This window comes from Dama dama, chromosome 28 (assembly GCF_033118175.1).
Source record: "Dama dama isolate Ldn47 chromosome 28, ASM3311817v1, whole genome shotgun sequence".
NCBI classification, from domain to species: Eukaryota; Metazoa; Chordata; class Mammalia; order Artiodactyla; family Cervidae; genus Dama; species Dama dama.
The window spans coordinates 29,322,261-29,342,682 of NC_083708.1; the positions used below are offsets into that span (position 1 = coordinate 29,322,261).

The window sequence follows — 20,422 nt, forward strand, 5'->3', positions numbered from 1 at the left end:
TTCTCTTCCATTTGTCTATACTGTTTATTTTTATATCAGTACCATATTGTTTTGATTTCTATAGTTTTATAGTATGATTTTGAAATCAGGAGTCTGATACCTCCAGCTTTGTTCCTCTTTCTCAGGACTGCTTTGGCTATTTGGGGTCTTTTATGGTTCCATACAATTTTTAGAACTGCTTTTTATATTTCTGTGTAAATGTATTAGAATTTTGATAGATACTGTATTGACTCTATAGATGACTTTGGAGAGTATAAACATTTTAACAATATTAATTCTTGACCCATAAACATGGGATATCTTTCCATTTGGTTGTGTGTTTTTCAGTTTCTTCCACTGAAGTCTTATTGTTTAAGTGTATAGATCTTTTGCTTCCTTGGTTAAATTTACTCCTAAGTATTTTATTGTTTTTTTGATGCTATTGTGAATAAAACTTTCTTTAAAATTTATTTTTTGGATATATTGCAGTTAGAGTATAGAAAAACAACTATTATAATTTCTATATGTTGATTTTGTATCCTACAACTTCACAAAATTTGTTTATTAGTTCTAACAGTTTTTTTTTTTTTTTTTTTGGTGGAGTCTTCAGGATTTTCTGTATTTAAGATTATACCTGCAAACAAAGACAATTTTACTTTGTTTGTTTCCAAATAATAGACCTTCTATTAATTTTTCTTGCCCAATTTCTCTGGTTAGGATTTCCAGTACTTTGTTGAATAGTAGTGGTGAGAGTAGGCCCTGGAGCACAATTTTGCAGACCAGTGACAGAAAAGAAAGCCTGATCCAGGTCCCAAGGCAGCTGTGGGGCCCTGGCTATTGGCATGCCCTCCCATGTCTGCAGATACGTGCACTGCAGTGGATGTTAGTGACAAACATCAGGTTGGCAGTGTGCAAGTGCACAGCTGGGAGAGGTAACCCCAGGTGTGCATCTAGTGGTAGGAGTCAGCTGCAGGGATCCAGTCTGTCATCCTGAGTAGAGCATCACTGCGGGGAGGTTTGCCACAGCTGTGCTGTTTTTTGCTTTTCTTTTTTCAGTAGTAAAATCTTCATTTGTCTGCAACATGGGTCGCTATACACTGCAGTCCCTCTCACTGCATGACTACAATTGGTAACCTGTGATTTTCTTCCATGTCCCTAGCCATCTCTGTAGTCTCTATATATGCCTCAGCTTTGCTGAATCTAGGTGGAGTAAAATCAAAAAGGGAATTTCATGTGGTGCCCTGAAGGGTGGGGAAGTTTACTTTTCCTTTCCTGGTAAGAGGAACTCTTCCTATTTGGGAAGTTCCCTCTTGGTGCTGAGCAATGGCGCAGACAAAATGAAGCTGTCTTCCTTCTCTTGATGTGCAATGATTATCAGGTTTTCTTCTTTCTTTGTTTCACTGTGCTGCTAAAGTTGGACTCCAGAGCTCTTTTTGTTTGTGGATAGCTGGAGTCTCACTCCACTCTATCAGGTCTGCCATTCTGACATTTGTCTTTGCCCATCATCCAGATCATTTCCTCACTTGTCTTCTACATTCATTTATTCATCCATCCATTCAATAAATATTCTAGAAAGCTATATACCAGGCAGAATTATGGATACTAGAATTGTTCAGTTGCTAAGTCATGTCTGACCCTTGTGACCCCACAGACTGTAGCATGACCAGTTTCCCTGTCCTTCACTATCTCGCAGAGTTTGCTCAAAACCATGTCCATTGAGTCTGTGATGCCATCCAACCATCTCGTCCTCTGTTGCCCCCTTCTCCTGCCCTCAGTTTTTTCCAGCATCAGGGTATTTTCAAATGAGTTGGTTCTTCACATCAGGTGGCCAAAATACTGCAGCTTCAGCTTCAGCATAAGTCCTTCCAAAATTCTTTGGAAGGGTTGATTTCCTTTAGGATTGACTAGTTTGATCTCCTTTCTGTCCAAGGGATTCTCAAGAGGCTTCTCCAGCACCACAGTTCGAAAGCATAAATTCTTTGGTGCTCAGCCTTCTTTATGGTCCAACTCTCACATTTTTACATGACTACTGAAAAAACCTTAGCTTTGACTAGATGGATCTTTGTTGACAAAGTAATGCCTCTTTTTTTTAAATATGCTGTCTAGGTTTGTCATAGCTTTTCTTCCAAAGATCAAGCGTCTTTTAGTTTTGTGTCTGCAGTCACCATCCACAATGATTTTTGAGCCCAAGAAAATAAAATCTGCCAGTTTCTACTTTTTCCCCTTCTATTTGCCATGAAGTGATGGGACCAGATGCCATGATCTTAGTTTTATGAATATTGAGTTTTAGGCCAGCTTTTTCACTCTCCTCTTTCATCCTCATCAAGAGGCTCTTTGGTTTCTCTTTGCTTTCTGCCATTAGAGTGGTATCATCTACATATCTGAGATTGTCGATATTTCTCCTGGCAATCTTGATTTCAGCTTGTGCTTCATCCAACCTGGCATTTCACATGGTGTACTTTGCATAGAAGTTAAATGAGCAGGGTGACAATATATAGCTATGTTGTACTCCTTTCCCAATTTTGAACCAGTCCACAGTTTCATATCCAGTTCTAACTGTTGTTTCTTGACCTGCATACAGGTTTCTCAGGAGGCAGGTAAGAATTCTGGTATTCCCATGTCTTGAAGAATTTTCCACAGTTTGTTGTGATCCACATAGTCAAAGGCTTCAGTGTAGACAATGAAGCAGAAGTAGATGTTTTCCTGGAATTCCCTTGCTTTCTCTATGATCTAACAGATGTTGGCAATTTGATCTCTGGTTCCTGTGCCTTTTCTAAATCTAGCTTGTACATCTGGAGATTCATGGAATGCTGAAGCCTAGCTTGAATGATTTGGAGCAATTACTTTGCATCAACCTAATAGAAAAACAATAACTCAGATTTTATGGAAAATCTCAAGTTACCAAATTCTATTAAATTGATTACTTACTGCAATTCAATACTATTTTAGTTCCTTTCTATCTTTAAAATGTATTATCCTAATGAAAGGGTATGCAACTACAAATATTAACTACTACAGAACACAAAGGTTATTTTAAATCTCTATATGAAAGAAAACTGGTCTAGCAAATAATTTCAAAAATAATAAAGGGATAAACACAGGCAACTGAAGATTTTCAATTAAACTATTATAGCTTCACTTAGATAATGCAAGTATTGCAAGCCAAGGTTAAAGAAAATCAATAAAACTACTATGGACAACTAACTGATGAACTGAACAGACTCTCCAAACACAGATGCTTAGAACTGGAGGGAATCATTCAAGATGATACACAGCATCTTGTCTAATTATTTGTAAATATGTCTCCCTTACGTGTAACCTGTCTATCAGACTGTGAGCTATTGAGGACAGCAGACTTGTCTTACATATCTTATTGTTCACTGATGCGAGCATAGCATATAGCAAAGTACCTAGCACATGACAGATAAACGTGTTTGAGTAAGAGATAGGCTGTGAGTAATTTTATAGAGATGATCAGTGACTCTGGGAAAAGAAACAGAGTATGTCTGCTGGATTCTCTCTTTTTTTTTAAAGCCTCAGCTTATGTGCAGGATGCATGCACTATTTTCTGCTTTCTATCTGCCTCAGTAGGGGTGGCCTATTATTTTATAGTTATACACGTGGCTGGGTGGGTAAATGCTAATTTAGCAGTGAAACATCAGCAAGACTGTTGTGCCACATACATCAGTCACATTTTTGAATTACACTTTTAATGAATTTGTTATTTTATCTCCAGCTGTTGGAGTCCTTTGTTTGCCTCTCAGTTCTAACCTCGGTTGGAAAGAAAAGTGCCACTTCTTGTATCTCCATGTACTACCAATTCTAAAAGGGCATTCTGTTTTTAAAATGAAAGTAAAAATATGCATTAATAAAAGTCAGTGTAGCAGGACTTAAAACAAAAAGCAAGTGCTGCCCCAACTCCATTGCTGTTCCAACCTTTGAGAGGCAACCATACTCAAATGTTTGTTTTTATTAATACTTGTCTTGATAGTTTTCTCATTAATTCTATAAAATTCAACCATGCCTTTATTTAGCAACTTACTGACTTTAGAATTAATCTATAAAGAAAGCTGAGTGCCAAAAAATTGATGCTTTTGAACTGTGGTCTTGGAGAAGATTCCTGAGAGTCCTTTGGACAGCAAAGAGATCCAATCTGTCCATCCTAAAGGAAATCAGTCCTGAATATTCATCGGAAAGACTGATGCTGAAGCTGAAACTCCAATACTTTGGCCACCTGACGGGAAGAACTGACTGACTTTAAAAGACCCTGATGCTGAGAAAGATTGAAGGCAGGAGGAGAAGGGGATGACAGAGGATGAGATGGTTGGATGGCATCACTGACTCAATGGACATGAGTTTGAGTAAACTCTGGGAGTTGGTGATGGACAGGGAGGTCTGGCATGCTGCAGTCCATGGGGTCGCAAAGAGTCAGCCATGACTGAGTGATTGAACTGAATTGAACTAAATTGACTTTCTTCTATAGTGCAGGAGAATTCAGTGCATTTATTCTATCCTTGGACTAAGACTTTGTTTGGGATAGCATTATATATGCTAATATCACAATTACGGTGAAGATGGTTTCATTGGCGATTGTTAAGATGTGTGTGTGTGTGTGTGTGTGTTTTCAAGTCTGACTCTTTGTGACCCTTTGGACTTTAGCCCACCAGTCTCCTCTATCCATGGCATTTTCCAGGCCAGAATACTGGAGTGGTTGCCATTTCCTCCTCTACGGGATCTTCCTGAGCCAGGGGTTGAATCGCAACTCTGTCTCCTGGGTCTCTTGCAATGGCAGGAGGATTCTTTACCACTGAGCCACCAGGGAAGCCCAAGATATGTGTATTGCCTAGTATATAATCACGCATTGCACATTACATACACTCAGTAAATAGAGTGAATGTATACAATTTTAGGTTCAAACTTTTCCACTTGAAATATGAGTAATTCATTATTAAACATTCATTTCTGGTGCATTTCTCTAGCATAACACTTTTTTAGAATGACTGATACTAACAGCATAAGCCTATGCCATAATTTATTTAAGCTTCAATGTACTGTGAAATACTTAGGAGGTTTTCCAGTTTTTTAAAGTTACAAATAACCTATCCGTAAACATTCTCATAATAAACTACATCTCTGACCCATGGAGTAGATTCTTAGAAATAAAATTACTGAGTCAAAAGTTCTTAATATACATTGCCAGTTTCATTTCCAAGATTTTGCTTATGTGTACTTGTAATAACATAATAAAGGAGTAATTATTTCACTGCATATTGTTCAACCCTAAATGTATATATGCTCTAAAACTCCTAATTTTGTAAATTTAAAATGGCTACCTTGCTTTAGCTTGCTTTTTTTTTTAAAACAATTTGTTTTGCAAACTTTTTTTTTGTATTGAGATATGGCCAATTAACAATGTTGTGGTAGTTTCAGGTGGACAGAGTAGGACTCAGCCACATATATACATGTATCCATTCCCCCCAGCCCAATCCCCTCTCCAATCCAGGTTGGCACATAACATTGAGCAGAGTGCCATATGCTATACAATAGGCCATGTCCGACTCTTAGAAGAAAGTCAATTCAGTTCAGTTCAGTTCAGTCACTCAAGTTGTATCTGACTCTTTGCAACCCCATGGACTGCAGCATGCCAGATGTCCCTGTCCATCACCAACTCTCGGAGCCTACTCAAACTCATGTCCATCCAATCGGTGATGCCATCCAACCATCTCATTCTCTGTTGTCCCCTTCTCCACCCGCCTTCAGTCTTTCCCAGCATCAGGGTCTTTCCCAATGAGTCAGCTCTTCGCATCAGGTGGCCCAACTATTTGAGCTTCAGTGTCAGCATCAGTTCTTCCATTGTCTATTCAGGACTGATTTCCTTTAGATGGACTGGTTGGATCTTCTTGCAGTCCAAGGGACTCTCGAGTCTTCTCCAACACCACAGTTCAAAAGCATCAATTCTTTGGCATTCAGCTTTCTTTATAGTCCAACTCTCCCATACATGACTACTAGAAAAACCACATCTTTGGCTAGATGGACCTTTGTTGACAAAGTAATGTCTCTGCTTTTCAGTAGGCTGTCTAGGTTTGTCATAGCTTTTCTTCCAAGGAGTAAGCATCTTTTAATTTTCTGGCTGCAGTTACCATCTACAGTGATTTTGGAGCCCCCAAAAGAAAGTCTCTCCCTGTTTCCATTGTTTTCTCATCTATTTGCCATGAAGTGTTTGAACCCATGCCATGATCTTAGTTCCTATTTTCTTATTTGACTGTTTTTTGAAATTGATTATTTTTTTCTCCTTATATGATTTTCCTTCCACTTCCTGAATTTAAGTTCTCTAGCTCTAATCTTTTAATGGTTACATGTGAAATTTCACCATTCCTACCCAACTATGGTTAATATCTTAAATTCCCTTTAGAAAAATTCAAGGACTGCAGAATACTTCAACTTATCATTACACTTCCTACTTACACAGGGTTGTTCACAGTATTTTCAATACTATACATTTTCACCTTTACAAATGATCCATTGCACTTCCTGGGGAGTGATCTTTATATATGTTATCTCACGGTGCAGTTCTGGAATCCCTTTGTTTTCTACTACTTTCAAGATAAACCTCTAATCCCTTGAAAGTGCCAAATATGACCCTTTCCTATGTGGCCTTTTTACTTCTATAGACTTCTCACCTCCTCCTTCTAATTCTACAAATTCAAGTACTGGAATATGCTACACTCTCAGGCCCCTACCCTCTGCACGTCCAGTTTATGTTCTCTTTAGTTCTTTCCTTGACTCCTCCTTTGGGTTAATAGGTGATTTGGTTTTTTTCCAGCACCTACCTGGTGCATTTCTCTAGCATAACACTTAATTACACTGTGTAGCAATCGCTGACTCCTTATCTGTTAGACTGTGACGTGTCCTCTTCTCCACAGTTCCTAGCAAGGTGACTGCTAAGGAGGAGTCAACGGATGTTAGCTGTTTGAAGGAGAAAGCATTGCAACACTTCAATACCATTCACTCAATTAAAACTTTTCAAGCTGCTTTCAGTTTCACTTCAATTTCTCTTATTGACCCCTTTCTCTTGGCACTTTTCCCTCCCACCTACAACAAGCGCACCTAAAACTTCCTGTAGGTGCGGCTCAGGTTGTCAAGACGCACTCAGTCCCAAGTAGGGATTCGTCACGTCAACGGGCTGACGTCACGCGTAGCGCTGACGTCCCGCCGTCAGGTCCACTCGCAGAGACTTTGGGATCTCTGTTTTGCCGTTAGTCGGGGCAGCTCGAATTCTGTTGGTGAGGAAGCGACGAGTGCCAAAGGCGGGACCTCAAGGACTCTTGCTTCCCCAACGCAAGGTAATTTGCTTTCCTGAAAGACGCGTCGACAGCCGAGGGCCCGCCCCTGAGCGCCGGCCGCGGTCTCCCGGGGAACGGCGCTGTACGCAGGCTGCTGGGTGGGAACGCGCGTGCGCGGGGCGCAGCGTTCGCTGGGACCCTCGGTAACGGGCGTGGACGTTGATGTTGACAGAATGGCTCGCGTCTCCGGTGAGGACGAAGCGATGCTGCAGGCGATGTTGAGGCAGTTGTTCCAGAGCGTGAAGGAGAAAATCACGGGTGCTCCCTCCCTGGAGTGCGCCGAGGAGATCCTCTTACATCTGGAGGAAACGGATGAAAATTTCCACAAGTAAAATTCCTTTTGATGTCTTAAGCAAACAAATCAGCTGATCCAGGAAAGGTCAAAATGCAGTTGGATAAAGAATGTTATAAGATTGTTGTCAAAACAGCGTCCAAGTTGGAGGTTTACGTTTTCGTTTATTTACTCAGATACCGAATTTATTTTTATTCTTATTTTCCAAACTTTCTGCTTCCCTTGTGTTTTTAATGACGTGACCGACATATCCTATTTTTTTTCTCCTGGGCAGCATAGTAAATTATTGTAAATTATTCTTGTTCGCTTAAGAATAGTTCTATTACAAGTGATTTCTGTCACTATACCTCTAAAGCTTTGAGTTCACAAGATCCGTGTTTCATTGCTGATCCGATATTTCAGTGGCTGCACCAATTTTGGCTTCTGAGCACTGCAGGAATACGCGATAGATTAATTTCTTGTGGAATAGCTTTGTTGTTTGTTTATTCTTTGCGACCCCATATAGTGTAGCCCACAAGGCTTTCCTGTCCATGGTTCCCCAGGCAAGACTACTGGAGTTGGTTGCCCTTTCCTTCACGGGATCTTCCCAACCCAGGGATTGAACCTGCGTCTCCTGCTTGACAGGCGGATTCTTTACCACTCAGCCACCAGGGAAGCTCACGGGATATGGAAAGTTCTTACCAAGGGAGAAGGCGCATACTCAGAAGTCTGTGATACATGTCAGGGATATTAGGGATTTAGAGAAGGTACAGCGTGCTCTGGGTTGGGAGCAGTAGGTAAGAAGTTTAATGAGAGATCATTTGAGATAAGTCTTGACATGTGTGTTTCTTTAGAGATGTGGGTTTTTTCTTTTGATTTGATTCGTATGTATAATTTAAGCCTTTCCAATGAAAATTTACCGCCAGGTGTCTCAATTTATTATTAGTAGTGATATTTTTAATTCAATTTGCTCTCAAGAGGATGACGTTTAACATTTTTCTTGTTATGTTAGCTTTACTGACTTTTGGGTGCTCTGAAATTCTTGTCTGGAATTCCTACCTGCTTTTATGTGGGCATCAGGGGATCTTTTGAGCCCATTTAATATTCTGTGCAAAAGTTTGTGTTTATTTGCAATTTTTTGGAGGAGAACATTACAGTTTTCTCCCGATTCTCAAGGAAGTTTTAAGAAGTGTGGGAGGAGTTTTTTGTTAATTAGTATTTCTGGTTATACATATGGTTTCTTTTGTATTTCCATGATTTTTTATTTCTTCATTAAATCCACTACTGATAGTTGATACTGCGTGATAAAATTCTTTGTTTTGGAGATACCAGAGACCAGCTTTTATTGGTTAGCTATTGATTCATTACTTAAACAGAAGAATATAGGAAAATTGCAACTTTATCAAATTCAGATTTGGTCATTAATGTCTTTTATACTCATGTAATACTGATTTGGAGAAGGCAGTGGCAACCCACTCCAGTACTCTTGCCTGGAGAATCCCAGGGATCAGGGAGCCTGGTGGGCTGCTGTCTATGGGGTCGCACAGAGTCGGACACGACTGAAGTGACTTAGCAGCAGCAGCAGCAGCAGCAGCAGAAATACTGATTTGCCTCAAAGAGAACCACATCAAGCATTACATATGGGGTTTAATTTCTGTTTCTTAGTTCACACGCAAATACTTCTTTAAAATGTTTTTATATTATTGAGTTTTTGTTAGGATCGTATTCTGGGAATTTGTCTATTTAATCTAGATTTTCAAACTTATCTGTATAAGGGTTTTTGTTAATATTCTAACATTGTTGATGTTTAGTTGCTAAGTCATGTCTGACTCTCCTGCGACCCCATGTACTATAGCCTACCAGGCTCCTGTGTCTGTGGGATTTCCCAGGCAAGAATACTGGAGTGGGTTGCCATTTCCTTCTCCAGGGGATCTTCCCAACCAGGGATGGAACCCATGTCTCTTGCATTGCAGGTGAATTCTTTACCATTGATACACCAGGGACGCCCCTAATATCCTATTACTTTTTTGAAACATAAATGTCCCATTTTTTATTCTTTTTTTACAATTTGTGTCTTTCCTCTTTTGTTCAACTGTAACTAGCTGTTAGCTCTGATTTTCCTTTCTATTATGTATTTATTTTATAGTTTGTCAAATTTCTGCTCTTTTTTCCCTTCCTGGGAAACTTTAAAATTTGTGATGAATGTTTATTTAGCTCCTTTTTTTTTATGGTCAATTGGATTTTTTAGTTTTTTTTTTCCCATTTATTTTTATTAGTTGGAGGCTAATTACTTTACAATATTGTAGTGGTTTTTGCCATACATTGCCATGAATATTTAGCTCCTTTGTTTGCAGCTTTTCTTCTTTTTTTTTAATGTAAGCATTTAAGGCTACACATTTGCCTATAAGTATTGCTTTAGCTGTGTCAGTTTTTAAATGCTTTTCAAGTTAAAATTGAATCATTATGGTTCTTCTCAGCAGTGCAATTACTATTGTAATAATGCCAATTCATCTTCAGCAGTTTATTAGATAGATTTAATGTCTGCCGATTAACTTACATTATTAAGGTTTACTATTTGATTTACTTGTGGCCAACCTGGAAAAACCCAGACACAATCAAATTATAACAAGTTTGTAGTCTTAAAAGTACAATTTATAATTCTAAAAGTAGTTTGAGTCATTTGTAGTCTTCTTAAAAGTACAGATAACAGAATTCACGTGTTAGTTGCACTAGCCTAAGATCTGTGTCTTAGGAGGAAGGATGTCCTTATGAAGAAGCAAAGAGGAGGAGATGGTTGTGTTTGGTGTTTTCATAGCATTGTACAATCTTAGAGTTTGATGAGATCCTGTCAGTCGAGGTACTCACATCTTGATTTGTCTTTCTACTCACTGACAAACTCTCCTTGAAGTTTAAAGGAGAGTCACTTAGGTATATGTTGCCACCCAAAGTGTTTCATATTGTATATCAGAATTATGTCATCCCATCTCCACTATCAGAAATTAGTTCCTTAAATCTGCCTGATGTTGTCCTGATGTATTAGCAAGAAAAATAATCTTATTAAATAGATTATAACAGGGGAAACCAGTATCTCTAGGCTATTGGCATTTTTGTAAGATGATGATTGTTAAGAGAATTGAGTCCATGAATGATGAAATTTCAGGTAGTATAATAAAGTGACAAGGGGAAAATGCAGTCATTTGAGAAGTCATTGAATAGGCAGAACAGCCTTACTGAGATTTGCTCCACATGCAGCTGCCCTAATCTATGCTTTCCATAACCTTTAAAAAACTTTTAACCCAAAAGCGTACATGTTCTCTAAAAGATCCAGGCTGCCTTTCTTTTCTTTGAAACTGGCAGCTAGGATTTGAGCCTTGCAGGAGAGAAGAACGGTAGGGAAGAAGACATTGCTTTCATTATGCGTGTATGTATTATGTAAATTTTTACACTCAGATTGACCTCCTATTAAAAAAAAAAAATCCCTGGTTTTCAGTCTTGACTACAGTAGGATTGATTGGAGTTCATTTAAAAAAATACTGATGATGAACCTTAACCATAAATGTATCAAAATTTCTGGGGAGTTTGGTAGAGGGGGAATGGTGGAGGCCTGGCCTAGTTATTTTTCATAAAAGCTCTCTCAATTCAGTTCAGTCGCTCAGTCATGTCCAACTCTTTGTGACCTCTTGGACTGCAGCACACCAGGCCTCCCTGTCCATCACCAGCTCCCAGAATTTACTAAAACTCATGTCCATTGAGTCAGTGATGCCATCCAACCACCTCACCCTCTGTCATCCCCTTCTCCTCCCCACTTTAATCTTTCCCAGCATCAGGGTCTTTTCAAATGAGTCAGTTCTTCGAATCAGGTGGTCAAAATATTGGAGTTTCAGCTTCAACATCAGTCCTTCCAGTGAATATTCAGGACTGATTTCCTTTAGGATGGACTGGTTGGATCTCCTTGAAGTCCAAGGGACTCTCAAGAGTCTTCTCCAACACCACGGTTCAAAAGCATCAATTCTTTAGCGCTCAGCTTTCTTTATAGTCCAACTCTCACATCAACACATGACTACTGGAAAAACCATATCTTTGACTAGATGGACCTTTGTTGGCAAAGTAACTTCTCTGTTTTTTAATATGCTGTCTAGGTTGGTCATAACTTTTCTTCCAAGGAGCAAGTGTCTTTTAATTTCCTGGCTGCAGTCACCATCTGCAGTGATTTTGGAGCCCAAGAAAATAAAGTTTGTTGCTGTTTCCATTGCTTCCCCATCTATTTGCCATGAAGTGATGGGACCAGATGCCATGATCTTAGTTTTTTGAATGTTGAGCTTTAAGCTAACTTTTTCACTCTCCTCTTTCACTTTCATCAAGAGGCTCTTTATTTCTTCTTCTCTTTCTGCCATCAGGGTGGTGTCTTCTGCATATCTGAGGTTATTAATATTTCTGCCGGCAATCTTGATTCCAGCTTGTGCTTCTTCCAGCCCAGCGTTTCTCATGATGTACTCCGCATATAAGTTAAATAAGCAGGGTGACGATATACAGCCTTGACGTACTCCTTTTCCTATTTGGAACCAGTCTGTTTTTCCATGTCCAGTTCTAACTGTTGCTTCCTGACCTGCATACAGATTTCTCAGGCAGGTCAGGTGGTGTGGTGTTCCCATCTCTTTAAAAGCTCTGTAGGTGATTCTAATATACAGCCAGGGTTGAGAGCCTCAGAGTTAGAGCATGCATGCATACTAAGTTGCTTTAGCTGTGTCCAACTCTTTGTGACCCTCTGGGCTATAGCCCACCAGGCTCCAATGTCCATAGGATTCTCCATGCAAGAATACTTGAGTGGATTTCCATGCCCTCCTCCAGGGGATCTTCCCAACCCAGGGATCGAACCCACATCTCTTATGTCTCCTGCACTGGCAAGTGGATTCTTTACCCCTAGTGCCACCTGGGGAGCCTGAGTTAGAGTTTACTTACTTGCATTTCAAGGAGAATTGCTCACTAGTTAGCTCTCTATAAAATACTTGGCAACCCTCATGATTGTAGCAGTCTCTAATATAGGTGTTCATCTTTGTGGCCCTCTAATCTGGTGTATTTTTAGTGTGATACAGAAGGAACACAATATTTATTGAATTGGCTTTATTTTTGGTTTTACAGAAGAATCTACCAATGCCTTTCTAAATTAGTGAACTCTAGTGTTTTTAAGCTGTTACTTCAGGAAAACATGCATTATATAGAGTGTTATCCCTGCATAGAGAAATCGCTAAGAATTGTATGTGTGCTTCAGTAATTAATTATGCATGTAGTAACTGTTCATCATGATTCAGGTGAAGTCCAGGTAGCCCAGTGTTAAAGAATCAGCTTGCCAATGAAGGAGATACAGGAGTTTGATCCCTGGGTTGGGAAGATCCCCTGGAGAAGGGCATGGCAACCCACTCCAGTATTCTTGCCTGGAGAATCCCATGAACAGAGGAGCCTGGAAGGCTACAGTCCATGGGGTCACAAAGAGTCGGACACAATTTAAGTGACTTAACATGCAGCAGGTATGCCAGAAACTAACACAACATTGTAGGAATTTGCTGACCGAAGCTCCAAGAAATTTAGGCTAGTTTAAAAGCCACCTGAGTACAGAATCTGTCTAGATCAGTGATTCTCTAATAACAGTCCTATGACCAGCAGCTTTGGCATTTGCATCAGAGTCACCTGGCAACTCGTTAGAAATGTGAATTCCTGTGCCCACAGTGTACCTGAATTGAGGCTCTGAGAGTGGAGCCCAACAGTTTGTGGTTTAATAAGCCCTTCAGGTGATTCTTATTCATGTTATACTTTAAGAACCACTGATTTATAGGATGACTTACAAGGGCCATTGTATTTGTTTAGATACAGTTACAAAAATATGCACTTTAATCTGTAGTGGGAAAGGAAAGTTATAGAGGAAGAATTTACAGAATTGTAGCATTTGCTAACTAGTTAGATCTGAGATGTAATGGAGAAGATTCTTTGAGGCTATACACAGGTATCCGATTGAAGGACGGTACCATTAACAATGATATGTCAGAGGAGAACATGGCTTGCAGCCGGTGGATAGGATGAAAGTTTTGATATAGTTGTGCTGATTGATATGGTGATAAAACAAAGTAGCCTTGTCCAATAGGCAGTTAATATACTGGCTTACCTCAGAGATGTTGTATGTTTGGTTCCAGACCACTGAAATGAAGCAAGTATTACAGTAAAACAAGTCATCGGATTTTTTTGGGTGTTTCCTTTTTTCAAATAAAGGTTATGTTTACATCACACTGTAGCCTATTAACTGTGCAGTAAAGTTGTGTAAAAAAAAAAGTACATACCTTAATTTTAAAATATATTATTGCTAGAAGTACTGTCATCTGAGCCTTTAGCAAGTTGTAGTAGTAAAATCAAAGGTCTCTGTTGACAGATTGCCATAACAAATATAATAATAATGAAAAAGTTTGAAATACTGTGAGAATTACCAAAATGTGACAGAGACACAAAGTGAGTAAATGCTCTTGCTGCTGATAGACTTGCTCTGACACAGGGTTGCCACAGATCTTCAGTCTGTTAAAAACTCAGATATCTGTGAAGTGCAGTAAGGTGCAATAAAATGGGGTGTGCCTGTATAGTAACAGGTGTGCCTTTATTCTGGGGAGACATTTTGGCTGAAGGAAGAGCTGAAGAAATCAATCACTTGTTTGTGTTGAATCTGAAATTGAAGCTATGGGAGTGAAGAATATCCTTTTTTAGGTTTCTTGTCTAGAATGAAGTAGACATGATTGTTTCCAAATTTCAGATGAGAAAACAGATTTGTTCCAGGTCACTCCAGCTAGAGTTTACCAGCTGTTTTGACTCTGAGCTTGTACTTTTGCTGTAATACAACATGTTTCATAATAAATCTCTCTACTTGTCTTTTGGGGCCTGAACTGTCAATGGCAGGGCTGCCACTTACATTTCTGAAGCAGACGTGGAGATTCCAGGAAGCAGCAATGTGTTCAGAGCTGAGGGGGAATGGGCAGGCAGGAAATCTCAGTCAAAAGTAGTTAAAATTGAAAATGAGATCCCTTGGCTACCTGGGTAAGATGGCTGTTCCTTAGCAGACGTACAATCACTTCATAAATATTAAACTGAAGACTGTATCCTGGGTACTATGATGGACTTATTTTGAAGAAAATTATTCAGGCTCTCCTTGAGCTTCTGTGCTACGTATTATATGCAAGGCTCTTTGTACAGGGGTACATACAAACTATGTCTTGAACATAGTGGCATTTACAAAAATGACCTGTCCTAAATTATCTTTGTCATTTAAGAGACCAAAAAATCTTTTTAAACCATTTTAAATCATGATATTAATTACATTCATTGCTGTTTACTTTTTTTTAAAAACCATGCAACAATGTCTTTTATTATGAGTTTTTTAAATTATTTTTTCAATATCTCCATACATAGGCAAAAAAAAAAAAAAAATTGTTAAGCCTATTAGAACTTGGAAACCTGATCACTGCATAGAGAAGGCAAAATTATCCCTATAGCATGCTTAACCAGGAGGCCAGTTCATCTGCCGACCTCCAAGAACATGGAGATGAACATGATAGACAGACTGGCCCCCATCTGAACCTTCATTCACCACCATTCGATAGCCCTTCTTCAGGCCCAGATCAGCAGCACATTTCTTGCCAACAATCATCAAATGCCCAAGAAGACTTCTTTCATCATCATCTTCTGCTGCAGAAATCTGGGATATATGTTTCTTGGGTATCACCAGAAAATGTGTAGGTGCTTGAGGGGAAATATCATGGAAAGCAAGACACTGGTCATCCTCATAAATGATTTTGGCTGGGATTTCCTTGCGAATGATCTTCCTGAAGATCGTGTCGCCGCCAGGCCGGGCGACCTGAGCCTTGGTGATCTCATCTGCCATCTCTGCCTCCCTCCCGAGCAGCTGGCCGGGGCTGCTTTTTACTTTTAGTAAATGTGTTTCATAAAATAATTACCGACTTTTGGAACTCTTGCCCTCTCATATTTGCTATATTGTTGTGAGTTAGCAAATGGATTTTAATGTTGGCATCAACCTAAGAGTATGAAGGAAAATGTCCAGTGTGTTGGATTTTCTGAGATACTCCTTTTTGTGAACATAATCAGACAAAAGCTGATTAGGTGAAATTTAGGTCAGTTCAAGATGTACACAGTTACCAAATGTACAAAAAACCTCTGATGATTGGAGCTTAACCTTTTCCTATTTAATTCTTTTATAATTATTGTTATTCTAATGTGGTTTTCTTCATCAACTTGAACAATTATAAAAGCCTCTAACAACTGCTTTACCTGTGCTTAAGCATCGCATGCAAACCATAGCAAAGTGTGGAATGGTCCTAAACCGTTAAAGTTTGTGTTGGTCCCGAAGTGTGCTATCCACCATTGTCATTTTTAAATGTGAATTTTGCCAATTTTCTCAGGAAAAAAAAAAACAACAACAAAATTTTAGATTAGTTGAATGATTTGGGATGAATAACTAATTTAATCCTAGAGTAAGGTAAGAAATCTAATTATGTTACAGATCTTTTCTGTGCTAACATTTTTTCTGGGTATGGTTGATAGATGAATTCATGATATTTTCAGCATTTATTTTTCAAATATTTGTTTCAGCTATGAATTTGTGAAGTACCTTAGACAGTATATATGCAACACTTTGGGGTCTATGATTGAAGAAGAAATGGAAAAATGGACATCTGATCAGAACCAGGGTGAGGAATTTGGCTATGACACAGTTGTACAGCATGTTACTAAAAGAACTCAGGAATCTAAAGAGTGAGTATGCCCACAATAGTATTTTAAAGTAGTTTTTCTCTCAACAGGGTTCCTTGAAAGCACCCTCAACCCATGTCTCCTGCAGTTTCTTTTTCTCCTAGCTGCCAGAACGATTCTTTAAACCAAGGAGTTAGATCATGCCACTCTTGCACTCCGCTTTAAGTAAAATAAGGATGGCTTGCCCAGTCGATCTGATAGGCTAAATGGCTGCTAAGTGACTCCCAGGCACGACTGGATAGAGGGATGGCTCACGTGCTGAGCAGGACTGAGAGATTGTATCACCTATTCACAACTGCACACAGTTTAAAACTTACTCTTTATTTCTGGCATTTCCCATTTAATAACTGAAACTGTGAAAAGTGAAACCAGAGGTACGGGAAACCCTCTTTATTATAATTCCTAATAGTCTATTTCTGGAAATGTCATTAAATATTCTAAAGGGAGGACTAAAACTCTTAGTCAGAAAATGAAAACTTTTTAATGCTAAAAGCAAAGTTTTACATGGGATATTTAGGATGTCTAAATATTACTAAAAAGTATTTAGTAATTACTTTTTATCTCTGGTTAAGACATTTAATTTTCATACATTTTATTTCACTCATGTGTAAAATTAATATGATAATAATTACCTCACAAAGATTTTAAATGTCTTAATGAATGTTCTTTGTGAACCATGGATGAAAGATTTTCAGTTGTACAGAGTGTTACTTTCTTTTTTGTGTGTGTGCGTGTGTTTCTTCAGAAACTACTTAGGGCTAATGTAATAGTACAGTTATTAAAAACATTTTTACTGTAATAATTCAAATTGCTTTCTTAATTAAACATTTTGATATCTGTTTTTTAAATATAGGTATTTGCACATGAAACAATTCATTTGTAAGATCTATCACGTTAATATAATCTCGTATATATAAGTGGAAGTACAGTGTTTATTTTCATTGTTAATTGATTTGGTTTTTTCACTACCTCTTAGAGCATTTTCTTTTTTAATTTCTTGGACTATGAAGGAATCTTCTCAGTGGTGTCCATATTCTGTCCTAGTCTTTTTGAAACCTACAGATGCTACTGAGTTCCAGTTTGTTTAGCTGTTGATATTGAGGGTCTTACTCTATAGTTTTTTTGTTTTTTTTTTTTGTTTTGTTTTTTATTCTGTCTTCCTTTAGCTAGTTTGCTGATATGCCTTGCAGAAGAATTCATGTTTGTGTGTTTTCAAGAAATTTATATTTTCTGGAGAAAATATGTCTAAAATGAAACTTTATGGATTTTAATTACCCTTACCCTGTAAGTTATTGAGATTTACTTTTATATTCCTTTATTAAATCAATATGTTGTAGGCTTTTTAAAAAAACAGTTTAATTTATTTTTGACTACACTGGATCTTTGCTGCACTCAAACTTTCTCTAGTTGCAGGAAGCCAGGGGCTACTACTCTTTGTTGTGGTGCTTGGGCTTCTCCTTGCAGTGGCTTCTCTTGTTGCAAATAGACTTCAGTAGTTGCTGCTCGTGGACTCTGCAGCACAGCTTTGGTAGTTGTGGCACATGGGCTTAGCTGCTCTGTGGCATGCGGCATCTTCCTGAACCAGGGATTGAACGCGTGTTCCCTGCATTAGCAAGCAGACCTTATCAACTGTGCCACCAGGGAAGTCCCACTCTATTGTAAGTTTTAAGGAGACAGTTTATGTTGTTCATGTGGCTATACCTAACTGGAATGGAGTCTGGGGAGTGTAGTTTACTCCTCCGCCCAGCTATATCGCCCAGTTCCTGTGGAAAGGGAGCGCAGCTGTGGTGGACAGCTATTGATTGCTACCAGGACATTGTTACACTTCCCTGTTTCTTGGTGCTTGGAATGTGTTAAGGAGGAAGCTGGGGCCTCCTAACCCAGTTCCTATATGTACTTCACTAGTTAGTCTAAAGAGTGTCTTAGAATTCGATTTCTTCTTGCCTTTTTTTAAAACATTATTTCATATTGGATTATAGTTGATTAATAGTGTTGGGTTATTCTTCTTGCTCTTTATAAACTTTTAAACTTGAGTTTTCCCTGGGCTGCTTCTCACTTCTATAGTAGTTCTTTTCTGTATGTGTTTTCCCTCTGTATTGTTCCTATTCTTATTTTCTTACAGTATTGTTGTATTTTCTCATAATTTCTGAGACTTTAAAAATATACACGTGTAGCTATATGTATATTCTATTTATAGTTATATAATGTGTAAATTATACATTATTAAATAGCATGATTAAATATATAATGTATAAGTTACATATAGAAATCATGTATTTGATGCTGTATAATGTATATAATATATAATTTAAAATATGTTTTAAAATTTCTTTAAACTTTAAAATCTCAGGCTGCTTTTTTTATCCAAATCCCCCAGCATGATTTTATTACTTCTATGGGAGAGTACCTTACCTGTCCTTTCTTAGATTTATGTAGTTAATATGACCCACTAACCAGAATATTAAGAAAGGGAAGTTTCTGTGCTTATTTTCTAATGTATTTTCATTATTATAATGATAAGCAATGGACATATGTTTTATCATGCTCTATATTTACAAAGAACTTTCAGATATATGCTCTTATTTATTTCTTGCTAGGGCCATGTGAACTAGATTAGCTTGATTGTTTTTTTTTTTTAATTTAAAGCTCTAAGTGACTTTATTCAAGGATTCATGAATTGGACAGCATCCCATCTAGTAAATAGAAGAGTGCTCCTAGATTGTATTTTCTTATTTTCATTTTTTGGTTGCATTGAGTCTTTGTTGCTGCGCCTGGGCTTTCTTTAGTTGCGGTGAGTGGGGGCTGCTCTTTGTTGCAGTGTGCTTCCCATTGAGGTCGCTTCTGTTGTCGTGGAGTACAGGCTCTAGGCTCATGGGCTTCAGTAGTTGTGGCATAGGGGCTCATTAGTTGATGGCTTATGGCCTTAGAACGTGCAGGCTTCAGTAGTACATGGGTTCAGTAGTTGCAGCTTGCAGGCTCCAAGTTGTGGTGCATGGTCTTTGTTGCTCTGCAGCGTATGGAATTCTCTAGGACCAGTGATTGAACCCATGTCTCCTGCATCGGGAGGAGGATTCCTATCCCCTGCACCACTAGGGAAGTCCTAGATTATTTTCTTTTTCTCATGTATAGTTGAGAAAAAAGAGACTTATTTATAATGATAGAGCTTGTAGGTAAAGTAGTGGGGACTCCAATCCAAGTTTTCTGATTTCAAATTTAGTATTTTATTTGCTTTAACGTCTGAGCCACCAGGGAAGCCCATTTTATTCACTATCTTTATTTAAATATTTTTGCCTTTTTCCTTTTATTTTTTGCCTTTTTAAGTATAGAAATTTCAGTAGTACACATCTCATATTTCTCATTTGTAAAATAAAGGGTAGGCTAAATTATTTTTATATTTCCATCTAGCTCTAAAATTCTACCTGTAGGGTTTTGGAGGATCATTTAATGTTAGTATGGGTGCTTGAGAGTTTGCACTTAATAAATGGAGAAATTTATTACAAGTTTTAAAAAAATATATATAGAGAGAGATAAACCCAGAGAGTTAAAATGGACCTTAGAAATTATCCAGTTCAAAATTTTACTAATTTCAGGAATCCTTTTCCTAACATCTCTGATAGTGGTTTCTCTATTTGAAAGAATCCACTGATATTTTAATTCTTATTTGGTTCTCAGTTGTAGTGATGGATGCCTATAGATACAAATTATAGGCAGGTAAGAAGGGAAGGAAAAAATAGAGGAAGGGAGAATAGAGAAAGAGAAATTTTAAAAAGGAGTGAAAGTGTCATGTAGTATAGGCTGGGTTTTGGTAGTTGGATATTAGCAGTTGACTTTGTTGCTAACTACTGGAGTCTGCGTTTGGAACATCTTGCCTTGGGTTCTGTTAATTTTACTGCCTTGGTTCATGTAACCAGATGCAAAAACTTGGGAAATAACATATTTTAAATTTCCTATTAATTATTTTCCTGTTGTGTGAATTCTGTTATGTCATTTGTTCTTTCAGAAAAACTAACTTTTGTCTTTAGGATTGTAT

The 20,422-nt window shown here is 38.2% G+C and overlaps 2 protein-coding genes across 8 annotated transcripts in view; one reads left to right on the forward strand and one right to left on the reverse strand.

Moving 5' to 3' along the window:
• Nucleotides 1-7,187: 7,187 nt before the first annotated feature.
• Nucleotides 7,188-20,422, forward strand: part of TBC1D32 (TBC1 domain family member 32) — a 179,508-nt gene continuing 166,273 nt past the window's right edge. For 3 of the 7 annotated variants that reach the window (XM_061131943.1, XM_061131944.1, XM_061131950.1), the window contains exons 1-3: nt 7,188-7,322; nt 7,495-7,650; nt 16,234-16,395. In XM_061131943.1, coding sequence (XP_060987926.1) covers nt 7,496-7,650; nt 16,234-16,395 — 317 coding nt within the window. In that variant the 5' untranslated portion in view covers nt 7,188-7,322; nt 7,495. Of the gene's footprint in view, nt 7,323-7,494; nt 7,651-16,233; nt 16,396-17,558; nt 17,677-20,422 lie in introns of those variants that run through there. The other 4 variants (XM_061131945.1, XM_061131946.1, XM_061131947.1 and 1 more) reach the window with 4 other exon arrangements.
• LOC133047977 (adenosine 5'-monophosphoramidase HINT1-like) lies at nt 15,047-15,558 on the reverse strand. Its single transcript, XM_061131478.1, has one exon. The coding sequence runs from the start codon at nt 15,506-15,508 to the stop codon at nt 15,125-15,127; it is 384 nt and encodes a 127-aa protein (XP_060987461.1). The 5' UTR covers nt 15,509-15,558; the 3' UTR covers nt 15,047-15,124.

Bases quoted from the DNA above. Each gene is read 5' to 3' on its own strand.
- LOC133047977 (XM_061131478.1), bottom strand. From the start codon at position 15,508: ATGGCAGATGAGATCACCAAGGCTCAGGTCGCCCGGCCTGGCGGCGAC.